The sequence below is a fragment of the Heptranchias perlo genome, chromosome X (assembly GCF_035084215.1).
Source record: "Heptranchias perlo isolate sHepPer1 chromosome X, sHepPer1.hap1, whole genome shotgun sequence".
In the NCBI taxonomy this organism is placed as follows: Eukaryota; Metazoa; Chordata; class Chondrichthyes; order Hexanchiformes; family Hexanchidae; genus Heptranchias; species Heptranchias perlo.
Window position 1 is genome coordinate 3,836,948 of NC_090370.1, and position 12,938 is coordinate 3,849,885.

Here is a 12,938-nt window from a genome sequence, read left to right on the forward strand (position 1 = left end):
TTTGTACTAAAGAGTTTATTATTCATTACATGCTAAAATGTAAAATCACAACAGACAATACACAACTGTAAGAGTTTTAAAAGAAAAAGTCAACAGCATTGGTCAAGTCATTCCTTTTACTACATAATTCACTTCTCCACATTCAGTTACTTTGAATGTTTCTTACCTGTTCCTAGTTTCTTTGTACAAGAATCAATGGGCAAGAGAATTAGGGTGCAGATGACTAGTACACTATCCATACATCTCTGGGACGTGGGTTGGTTACCAGCCTGGAGTGATGGGATGAAAATGTTACCTCATCTGCTGGTTCCAGGAGTCTTAGAGAATACAAATTTCAGGTAGTCTCAGTTACTGATGGTTGAGGCCTGGAGCCACAACACAACACTGAATTGGTAGACAGCTTGTTGAGGATGGTTGGTGTCAAGAGATGGAAACACAACAGCAAAATGTGCTCGAGGTTGGAGTTAACACACATTGGTGGACTAGATGGGGATCTACTTGACATGGACACTGGGCTCTCAAAGTTGGAAAGTATTCCAATTCCCCAGTGCCAACATCCTTACCATGAGAGGGGAAAAAAGGACCCACACACAAGCTTTGCATCAGAGTATTCTTAATTCCAATGAAATGGCAATGTCATGGGGTTGAATGTTAGTGATTGCAGGTCCACAGTAAGGTGAGAAACAGTTCAAATGTCATGTATAATGTAATAAAAAGACTGACTTTACCAGCACAGCTTAAATCACCTTGAACCAATCTAGTGCCAGCAGGCTGTAGTGGTATATCCAACACTACCAAGAAAGCATATTTCAATATTGCGCAGTGTTTTGGAGAGAAGTATTGGAATGTCAGAAGATTAAAATTGTATTGCTCCAAAAACCATAACAAGTTTATTACCTAATTCTTCACTTCCCATCTAAAATATAGTTATAGTAAAGTCAAATCACTTAATATTTTCAGCAGCATCTTGTCCCCACGAATGTGCTGTCAGTATGTAAAAACAATTTTATGTATAAAATCATACTGCATTAGGTACAAGAGATTCTAAAACAGGATTGGAGGGTGGGGAACAAAGCCAGATTTAAGAATTTACAATGTTTGAAGACTAAAGTCAGGTTGACAGCCCACAACGTTGCTGTTAAAGTGGTGTTATTCTAATGCTTCATGTTCTTCTCACTGGAATCAGTTACACAATTCTAAAAAGAAACGTGAAATTTTTAAAATGACAAGATTACACAGCAGCTAATAGGGTGGACCCAAAGGTCTTCCCTCTGATTTTTGGAACCATCTTTGAAACTACAAAATTGGTAAGTCTGTTGGTTAAAGCAGCTTCATTACTGAAAGTGAAGACAAGATCATTGTGTCACTCAGCTATTGCAATGGAGGGAGCTGCCCTGCCCTGCAAGCTGAATGTACTCAATCCAGCAGGACGTCAATGGCTCCCTCATCACCTGTGGTCTACATTTTCAATGTACACAGAAAACCAAAACCAGCAAAGCCACTAATATCCTTTCATTTCAGGATTCATATGTAGGCAAGTACATGGCAGCGAGGTAGAAGATGCCCAGCCACCTTTAATTTAAGACTTTCTTTGTGGTTCCTCTACTATTGGTAATCAAGGTGTATGGGCACACCCTCTGGCTCTTGAATACTTACATTATTTCTTGATAAGCTCAATACATTTCTATGACAAACATTGGGAGACTATGTGGAGGGGGATTAAAGTAGTGAACTGAATACAATGTGGAACAGTTTAGCCAGAAAGTTATTTACAGTCTTTTAAAACCCAATTTCCTCCTGCCCAGTTAGTGGATGATGCTCAAGAATGACATCAGGTAAGAACCTGTGCCCTCACATTAGCACTCCACCACATCCAGTTTGATCATACCCTTGATTCCATACCCATTTTTTTAAACTGCTTGGCACAAGGATCTTTACAAAGTGCACCTTTTGGGGGTTGTCTGGTATGACCAGGAGAGTGAGCAGGGTGCAAAGTATACACAAGTACTATTTTAGGCACTCTACATGTGCATAGTGTACATTAATAATGCAATTAATTAAAAACTACACCAAAGTGGCAAGCATCTCTCTCCTCTTACTCCAAAAATAAACATATCAAGTTTTTCTTTTTCAAAATAAAGTTCATATCAATATAGGCACTTAAAATAAACCACTTTACAACAGGAAGTTCTGAGCTGATGCTGACATCTATGAACCACAAGGCCAGTCACCAATTAAAATATGTAAATCACCCATATCCACAGTGTCTAATCCTCATCTTCATAATATCTATTTTTCTTGATTTGTTCTTCAACTGACAGTTCCTCAGTTTCCACTTCCTCGTTTTCATCCCCATCCCAAAAACCAACATCCTCCAATTTTTTGTCGTGCTCTGGAGTTTGCTCATTTGAGGTAAGAGTGCCCCCTGAAGTTTGCAACTCGACCGGCTTTTCTTTGGATCCCTGCTTCTCATACTCCAGAAAGTCTGGTTCTCTGGCCTCCTCTTTGTTGATATGAAGCTCCTCTGCATCCTCATCTGGAGGCAGCTGTCCATTGTTGCTTTTGACTTCTGCAACCTCTTCAGCCACTGAATCTGTTTTTTCACCCTTCAGCTCAGTAGTCACCAGTTCTTCATTCTCACTTTTTAGAATTTGCTTCCTTTCATTCTTCAGTTCATCAGGCGCTCCTTTGGCTTCCTTTTCATTTCTGATGACCACATCCTGCATTGCATTTTTGGCAGGCTGCTGCTTTCTCCCCGGCTCTTTAATGGCTACAGGTCTCAAAGGCTCTGCAACGGTAAATGGTCGACATCGCTCTTTCAGAGAAGCGCTTCTCCTCAGTCTTGAGGTACCAATGAATTCTGAGTTTCTCTTGGGCATCTGTTGGAAGTCATCCTCTGGAGGCCATTTTGGTCTGTTAACTCTGAGGCTCTCTTCAGTAGAACTGGCTCGTTTACTACCTGCTTCAGTAGGCGGTGGCCAAGCTATTCTTAATTTTCTTGTTTCTACAGGTTTCTCCACCTTTTCTGGCGGAGAACTAGAAACCAAGGCCTCCATGCTCGCAGCCAAAACACCTACCTTGGGTATAGAAAGCTCATCTACTCCAGAGTTCTCAGTTTTGGCCTCAGATTTATCTGCAGCATCTTCACTCTTGTTCTCCACAATGTCACACTCATTTTTGGTCACCCACAGCTCCTTGTGTGGCTTGTGGCCAAATCCCTCGTCGTAATTACCTTTGGATTTGAAGAGCTGGCTGAAATGTGGCTTACAGTACACATTTCCATGTAGAGAAGCAAAATTCCCAATGCTGAGCAAAAGAAATTACAAATGTTAGACTTCTGAAGTCGAAGGCTTGTACCAATAGACTTTTAAGTGTCTAATGCAACAATTTACAATGCATTCACCCATACAGTGCATTACCCTGTAAGTGAACTTGTTCTTCATATACTATAAGCATGTTTTTGTTCATTGGATGCCATCACAAGATGACAACAGTAATGACAGGTGTCTAACAAGAGATCTGACAAAAAGATCCCTGACAATGGAGAACATAAAAGACCCAGAGATTATGCACTCGATTTCGAGTGGGCGAGTCCAGAACATTCCTTTGGCCTAATGTGCATGCTGTTACATTTGCTTTTAAATACATACAGAAATGCACAGAAAATGACATATATGGGAGCATTACAAGACTGTAATTTCAATGGGGTTCACACGACAACCAGAGAGTCAAGTGTGAGCAGTTTCAAAATTGTCACTGGATCCCCTGCTTGTTCTCTTCTCCACCCTCCCCAAAATTTACACTGTAGCGGTTAAGGGGCTTTAAGCAACGTAAGGTGATCAATACCTTAAAAGGACTTATGCGGTCCTCAACACTCCAGCAACTTAATGCATAGCTCGTTTTTGCATTTGTTAATCTATACGTTTCCTCTCCTTAAGGAGACAACTCTTGTTCCATTATCACTGGTCTACGTTTGGTACCTCCCCAAACTGGCAATTCTTCATGCCAGAGTCTGGACAATGACAGTCAGGAGACTATTCAATCGTGGAGATCAGAGGCATCACAGTGAAGACTGATCCTGCCCTCACTGGACGTACATGCACACTTCCCAGCAGAGATCATTGGTCAATCAGGAGCGGGAACCCTGGAGGTCAGTTATAACGTCCTTACTGCCTGCTGAGGATCAAGTACAGACTGGGACCGCCTTCTCTGTACAGGTCATTTACATGTTGCTTTTACTAAGCGAGCCTTTGGGGGGTGGGGGTTTAGAAAGCTCTCAGGAAACCGCTTTAAATACACAGTTTAGTTACCTCAAACCCAACATTAAGCTAAAAAGTTAGCAAGTTGTAACATTTTGGAACCAATAAGGCAGAAACCAAAGTCACCTGGAATCAGTCTCCTCACCTCAGTTTCATGTTGCAGTGGCTGCAGCGGAAACAGATATTGTGAAACACCTGTTGGTTTGCAACAAGACGCTCCATTGGATAGACGGTCTTTTGGCAGGTAACACACAGCTCTCTGACTGGAAGTTGAAATTTCTGGGAGTAAACAAAAAGGGGAATGGGCTCATTAGACATTTTTTGAAAGCTGCACTCACAGCAAGGTACATCCTTGAAATGTGACAAAACATTTCAGAATTAGGATCAACCAACACCCCTTCATTTAGTCAAAACAGAGGGGAAACTGGCCTGGAGAACGTCATCAATTTGAGGCAAGTTCTTGAGCAAATTGGGTCACTTTAGCCATTAGACTTGAGTTTTCAATGTTTTCTCCAAACAGTTCTGCCGACAGAGATTATTGTTCAAACACAGGTTAACAGAGTGAGGAGTGGAAAGAGGAGGAACAATGCAACTTTTAAAAAATATATTTTTAAAAATAAAAATAGGTCTTTGGTAGCAAGTGAATAACTACCTCAAAAAGGTAGTTATCTCCGGATTACTCCCGGTGCCACACGCTTGAGAGTATAGAAATAGGAGGATAGAGCAGATGAATGCGTGGCTGGAGAGATGGTGCAGGAGGGAGGGCTTTAGATTCTTGGGACCAGTTCTGGGGGAGGTGGGACCTGCACAGGCCAGACAGGTTACACCTCAATAGAGCTGGGACCAATGTCCTCGTGGGGAGGCTCACTAGTACTGTTTGGGGGTGGGGGGGTTAAAAACTAATTTTTCAGGGGGATGGGCACCGGGATGTAGCATTGGAAAGAAGAAACAAGGTGCACAAAGGATTGGGAGAGAAAGATAGCATTACAATAAGATATAGTCCGATAATAGGTGGGATCAGACTAAGAGTACAAGGAAGTCTAAGATTGGTTTACTGTGCTTCGCACCTCAAACAAGGTTGGTGAGCTGCAGGCACAAATAGCCACATGGGAATACGATGTCATGGTGATAACTGGGACCTGGCTCAAAAGAGGGCAGGATTAGATCCTAAATATTCCTGGATACAAGGTGTTCAGGAAAGAAAGGAGGCCAGTGGGGGGGCAGGTGGCAGGATTGATTAAGGAGAATATTGCAGTGTGAGAGCAAGCGAGAAAAAATGTCCTGGAGGGGTCAAGGACAGAATCTAGTTGGTTAGAGTTAAGAAACAATGGAGGTGCCATTACACTACTGGGGTATTCTATAGGCCACCAACTAGTGGGAAGGATATAGAGGAGCAAATTTTCAGGGAAATTACAGAGGTGCAAAAGCCATAGCGTAGTGATAATGGGGGATTTCAACTATCCTAATATAGACTAGGATAGTAATAAGGGGCATGAGTTTTTGAAGTGTGTTCAGGAGAACTTTCTTGACTAGTACATTTCCAGCCCAATGAGGAAGGAGGCATTGCTGGATTTGGAGTGAGGTGGGCCAAGTGGAGCAAGTGTCAGTGGGGGAACATTTAGGGAACAGCGATCATAGTATCATAAGGTTTAGAATAACTATGGAAAAATATATGGACCACTCAAATAAAAATACTCAATTGGAGGAGGGCCTTCAGTGGGACAAGAACAGGTCTGGCCTGGGTAAATTGGAATCAAAGATTGGCAGGCAAAACTGAGATTGAACAGGCAGCCTTTAAAGGAGGAGATGGTTCAGGTACAGTCTAGGTACATTCCCACAAGGGAGAAAGGTAGAGCAACTAAAGCCAGAGCTCCCTGGATGACAAGAGACAGTGAGTAAGATGAAACGGAAAAAAAGGGCGTATGACAGATGTCAGGTTGATAACACAAGTGAGAAACAGGCTGAATATAGAAAGTTCAGAGGGGAAGTGAAAAAGGAAATAAGACGGGAAAAGAGAGAGTATGAGAATAGACTGGCAGACAACATAAAAGGGAATCCAAAAGTCTTCTACAGGCATGTAAACAGTAAACGGGTAGTAAGAGCAGGGGTGGGGCTGATTAGGGACCAAAAAGATGATCTACTCATTGAGGCAGAGGGCATGGTGGAGGTACTAAATCAGTACTTTGCATCTGTCTTTACCAAGGAAGAAGATGCTGCCAGAGTCTCAGTAAAAGGAAGATGTAGTTGAGATATTGGATGGGCTAAAAATTGATCAAGAGGTACTTGAAAGGCTAGCTGTACTTCTAGATAAGTCACCCAGTCCAAATGGGATGCATCCTAAGTTGCTGAGGGAAGAGTGGAAATTGCATAGGTACTGGCCATAATCTTCCAAACATCCTCAGATACGGAGGTGGTGCCAGACGACTGGAGAATTGCAAATGTTACACCCTTGTTCAAAAAAAAGTATGAGGATAAACCCAGCAACTATAGGCCAGTCAGTTTAATCTCCAGTGGAGAACCTTTTAGAAACTATAATCCGGGACAGAATTAAGAGTCACTTGGACAAGTGTGGATTGATTAGGGAAAGCTAGCACGGATTTGTTAAAGGCAAATTGCGTTTAACTAATTTGATAGAGTTTTTTGATGAGGTAACAGAGGGTAGATGAAGGCAATGCAGTTGATGTGTATATGGACTTTCAAAAGTAGTTTGATAAAGTGCCCAATAGGTTTGTCATCAAGATTGCATCCCATGGAATAAAAGTGGCCAGTAGCAGCATGGATACAGAATCAGCTAAGTAACAGGAAACAGTAGTGGTGAACGGTTGTTTTTTGGACTGGAGGGAGGTATACAGTGGTGTTCCCCAGGGGCTGGTACTAGGACCACTGCTTTTCTTGATATATATTAATGACTTGGACTTGGGAGTACAGGGCACAATTTCAAAATTTGCAGATGACACAAAACTTGGAAGGGTAGTAAACAGTGAGGAGGATAGTGATAGACTTCAAGAGGATATAGACAGGCTGGTGGCATGGGTGGACACATGGCAGATGAAATTTAACAGAAAAATGCGAGTGATACATTTCGGTAGGAAGAATGGGGAGAGGCAATATAAACTAGAGGACACAACTCTAAAAGGGGTACAGGAACAGGGAGACCTGGGGGTATATGTGCACAAATAGTTGAAGGTGGCAGGGCAGGTTGAGAAAGCGGTTAAAAAAGCATACGGGATCCTGGGCTTTATAAATAGAGGCATAGAGTACAAAAATATAGAAGTTATGATGAACCTTTATAAAACACTGGTTTGGCCACAATTGTAGTATTGTGTCCAGTTCTAGGCACAGCACTTTAGGAAAGATGTGAAGGCCTTAGAGAGGGTGCAGAAGAGATTTACTAGAATGCTTCCAGGGATGAGGGACTTCAGTTACGTGGATAGACTGGAGAAGCTGGGGTTGTTCTCCTTGGAACAGAGACGGTTGCAAGGAGATTTGATAGGAGGTATTTAAAATCATGAAGGGTCTGGACAGAGTAGATAGAGAGAAACTGTTCCCATTGGCGGAAGGGTCAAGAACCAGAGGACATAGATTTAAGGTGATTGGCAAAAGAACCAAAGAGGTGACATGAGGAAAATCTATTTTTTTAAAAATAGAAACAGCGAGTGGTTAGGATCTGGAATGCACTGCCCGAGGGGGTGGTGGAGGCAGATTCAATCGTGGTTTTCAAAAGGGAACTGGATAAGTACTTGAAATGAAAAAATTTACAGGATTACGGGGATAGGGCGAGGGAGTGGGACTAGCTGGATTGCTCTTGCAGTGCCGGCACAGACTCGACGGGCCGAATGGCCTCTTCCTGTGCTGTAACTTATGATTCTAAGTGATGTCCTTTCAAGGTCTAATATAGAGCTCTAACCAAAAATGCTGATTTGAGACCAACTATGTAATATTGTTTTAAATCTGTCTACTTCAAAAATATCAATCTTACATTCACGCTAAGATCCAACCTTTAACAAATTTGGATCTTTGTTCATTCGAGTGAAACAAGTTTTGATATGTACATAGAGGCGCCCAGCATCAGCGATGTTTCAGTGCAATGGTCAGGAAGTACCGTAGCATACAGCATAGGCTAGGTGGGGTGGAGTAGTAGGACTTGGGTCTGCTCTTACGATTTCCCATACGTTGATCTTAACTGGTCATTTGCAGGGCGGTAGGGGAAGGAAGGAAAAGAAAAACTGGGCACAAGGTCAGTAGAAAATTAGAGAGTAGCTACTCTCAAGACCCCCAACCCTTACAGAGCAACACTGGCAGACACCTGGCACTGGGTCACCTGCATGCCACCCATCAGTAGGGCCACAATTGTTTCACACCCCTTGCACTTTAACTTCATGATACAAGTGCAAACTTTGCACAAACCAAGACAGTACAATCCTCCTCCTCCCCATCCACCTTCCCAACACACAACTGAGCTCAAGAAAGACACTTAGTTAAAATACATAACTAATCTGAGCAGCATGAAGAGGGCATCTTGTTCAGACAACATCACTTTAGATCAAGTTTTTTTTCTTAAACAAAGTGAAGTGCAAGGAGACTTGAATTTTTTTTTAAAAGAGCAATCAGAACCTCATATCGGAGAGAGAGGAATGCAGAGAGAGGAAAGGAATACTTCAGGAACAGGAAGTAGAAGCTGAAAAATAGGCAAAGAAATAGGATTAAGCAGCAATATACTGAACAGCAACAGAATGTCACACAAAAGGTTATACGACAGTGTTTAATCGCATTGATTCAGTATTGAAGCAGATTATCGTTCCACAAATTAAACAATTCTTCAAACATTTCTAACTCTCAATTACTGAAAGTTGAATTTTCAAATTTAATTTCTCCAAAAAATGATTCTGTACATTTCAAGTCCTAGGTTTTAAAAAGCTGAAGATATACTGAATATTTTTAATACAAAGCATCATGAGAGCTCTCTGAATTTTGGTTCTATTTTCTGGTACTGAAATTCCCCTTTAAGGAAGTAGCCTACTTCGTATAAAGGAAGTTACTCGATCCTCGAAAGGATACTTAATATCTGTTTGGACCTTCTCTAGAAGACAGCTAATTCCACTTCCTTGCAGATCAGCTGGAGCAACAGATGCAGTGAGCTCATATGTAACCATAGCACCCGTTGCCTGAGAAAGGCTCTGCACAGCAGGTGGCTGGCACTGCAGATACAAGCTGCTTTCACGGTAGGACTGTGTTTGGATTGTGGGAGAGCACTGTCCAGGAGTCGGGCCGTTTACATTGTTTAATACAGCTCCCTTATCCTGGTGACAGGCTCATAAATTGTCTGCAGGTCTGGCAGAGAGATAAGAGATTTGTAGCATAAACGCTGGGAGCTCTCTCACAGACATCAGTCTCCTTGAAATCAAACTCAAACAGGGGCCAGGAAGATCCCAGATTCGACCCCTAGTCTATGCAAAACTAGCTGATCCCAGGTGCTACAAATGGTTTCAGCACCCCTGGACTTTGGTGGGGAGGAGAAAGAAAGAGAAGGGAGAGGGAAAACAGTAATCAGAGCCAGATCATATCTCGTGACATGTTTTTGAAAGTGGGCATGTCAATGTTAGCTGAAGACAGGATTGGACTTGGTTGTGATTGTCCTCCCCCTTCCCCCTCAACCACCACTGCCCACGGTGCACTCATTATCTAGGCTCACACATCTAGAATGGCCATTTGGGGCAAGGTGTGGGAGCAATGCCAGTACCCAGAGAGTTTATGGCCCAGTGCCTTCAGGAGAGGATAACTGGACAAATGATCAAAAAAGGAAAAAGTGGACTTTTTTGTGCCAATCCCCAGCTTTGTAAAGTTGAGCACCATGTACATGAATCACCAAACAAGTCAATGACCGACCAGATGGGAGGTATGCTTACCTTAACAGATTTGGCTGGAATATTTTGTACTTCCATGGTTGATCTTTGTTGCTTTATATCCAGAGCTGAAAGCTTTGGTGTCCCTTCATTTTCTGCATTAACTGTTCATTTTAAAAGAGATGAATTAAAACAAAACAATCTGCAGGCTCTCATTTCAGAACAGTTTCCATTTTTTTTGTTGTTAGTGCAGATATTAAGAGGATCAATGCTCGTTTGGTTTTCTATTTGAAGTACAAACACTGCATTGAAACCTCTACTGTGTCATCTATTGACGAAGTGGATTTACACCTGCAAATCTACACACAAAACATTCATCTCCAATAATGCTGCTTTAGAGACAACAAAATGGATACCAGGCACTTTTTCCACAGAGTGTCAAATCATCCAGCAAAATTGAGAGTCACATGGTGCCCTCTCCCCACCTCCAAGTGACTGGTGCCAGGGTAGCTCTGATACTTGACCTCAGGGCTGGGGAAGGTGCTCGGAGGAAATACACGTGGTGTACATATATAATACATAGGCTCACCTTGGCCATCAACTTGTCTTTCAGAAGTAGAACTTTTCCAAGAGTTTGGAGTACTCTCGATTACAGACTGCTGGAAAAGAAATACAAGAAAAATTGTAACGAAGCTGCACTCTCAACACCGTAATGGAAATATTGGTAATGAAACAGCATTAGAAAGATTTTTTTGTGCAACACTGAAAGAAAAAAGTTTATTGGCTGGTCTGGTGATGTTTACAGATGTACAGTCTGAGCTCTGGCACACTTCACCACCATCTGTCCTCAACTAATGCCAAGATAGAACAAAAGGCCACACCTGCATTTATGAATACCGAAAATGGTTTATAAATCTGATGCTTGGGCAGCTTTCCATTCTGGCAATGTCCTCTCTAGTGACCCACATCTTGCTGGATCAATGGACATCAGTGGTCAGCCCAAGCCTCCTTCCCCCACCCTTTCATCTAAGTTGATCACCACCTGATCACTGCCAGATGCGAACATTTAGAAAATATTACAGGAGTTACATTCTAAAAGATTGACAAGATTGGAAACCTAGTAAAATATGGTGGAGTTGAGTGAGATATTAAAACAGGTTCCACTTTTAAAACTAAAACACATGATGAATGAAGCTGGGCAGGTCTGGCACTACAAGAGATCCAGGGGCAAGTGGTCAGAGATCTGAAGCTACCAGGTTACAATGATTCTTGCCTCAATACACAGAGATTCAAATTACAATTCCCAACTCAAGAATAGATGGCCCTAGATAGCTTGGAACAGCGGTTTCAAAAGGTCACCCGACAGAGACAGTCTCTACATTACAAGAGCAGCTCGGTAGCACCACTACTGACCGAGCTGGCTGAGTCCTAAAGGACATAGCTGCCAGACTGGGCCTGCGGCAGGTGGTGAGTGAACCAACGAGGGAAAAACTTACTTGACCTCGTCCTCACCAATCTACGTGTCGCAGATGCATCTATCCATGACAGTATTGGTAAGAGTGATCACTGCACAGTCCTCATGGAGACGAAGTCCCGTCTTCACAATGAGGACACCATCCAACGTGTTGTGTGGCACTATCACCGTGCTAAATGGGATAGATTCAGAACAGATCTAACAGCTAAAAACTGGGCATCAGCAGTAGAATTGTATTCCAGCAGAATCTGTAACCTCATGGCCCGACATATTCCTCACTCTACCATTAACAAGCCAGGTGATCAACCCTGGTTCAATGAGGAGTGTAGAAGAGCATGCCAGGAGCAGCACCAGGCGCACCTAAAAATGAGGTGCCAACCTGGGGAAGCTACAACTCAGGACTACATGCATGCTGAACACCAAACTGCATTTTGGGAATTCCTGTGGGATTGAAAGGTCTACATGGTACAATTAAACTGGGTTCTTTGAAACACACAGGTCATGTACAATAGCAAAACAGGGGCTGAATCATGCAATGACCCGACTCCCGTTAGCTCTTCCAAACAAAGCACAAAGATTATCTAGTTGCACTCAATGATGATCAACTGCACAGACCAGTTCTCAGCTGTACGCAATTAGTACTTCAGGGAAGGAACCATTTAAAGTCTTAACTTCTGCAATTCGATCAAACCATTTATTATGGAGGGCTCCCGGTGCAAAACCAATGCCACATTGGCAAGAATGGTGCGCCGGGACTAGACAGCTGTTGTATTGGATTCAGTGTAAATGTGTACACCAAAATATATTGGGCAGGTCAACTGCTTAATAGACACTTTTACACTCAAGTGCAGCCAGCTGCAGATGCTCAGTCTTTCCTCCATTGGCTGCACTCCAAAATGTAAACCAGCTGACCAGAAGCAAGCCAATAAGATAGTAGATTGATTAGTTTTCAAACTTTTCTGGATAAGGCGGGTGGATGGAGTTAGGATACAGATCAGACATGATCTAACAGAATGGCAGAATAGGTTTGAGGGACTGAATGGCCTCCTCCAGTTCCAATGTTCCTGAGGAACCACCTGTAATGACTGACGTTCTGAGGAACCCCTGTCCTAACTTCCAAAAGACAATATTCCCTACCCAAAAAAGAAACTAGTGCTGTTATTACAGCGAAAAGGTTTTTGTTAACATACGGCAACAGAAATAATATGCTAATAAAAGTCAGAAAAATCCAGTTACCTTGCAGACCCCCTTTGCAAAACCCTCAAGGGTCCAGGGACCCTAGTTTAAAAGCTATGTTGCAGACCCACAAATGTGTCTCTGGGCGATAACAGGCGGTTTTAAAATAAATGTGAGGAGCTGGTC

General features: G+C 42.6%; 1 protein-coding gene across 3 annotated transcripts in view; it reads right to left on the reverse strand.

The window, feature by feature from the left end:
- The window catches only part of LOC137307176 (LIM domain and actin-binding protein 1-like), a 115,809-nt gene continuing 102,871 nt past the window's right edge, over nt 1-12,938 (reverse strand). For 2 of the 3 annotated variants that reach the window (XM_067976539.1, XM_067976536.1), the window contains 4 exons: nt 10,692-10,761; nt 10,166-10,266; nt 4,405-4,538; nt 1-3,306 (listed from right to left, as the gene is read on the reverse strand). In XM_067976539.1, coding sequence (XP_067832640.1) covers nt 2,268-3,306; nt 4,405-4,538; nt 10,166-10,266; nt 10,692-10,761 — 1,344 coding nt within the window. In that variant the 3' untranslated portion in view covers nt 1-2,267. The remainder of the gene's footprint in view (nt 3,307-4,404; nt 4,539-10,165; nt 10,267-10,691; nt 10,762-12,938) is intronic. The other variant, XM_067976538.1, reaches the window with a different exon arrangement.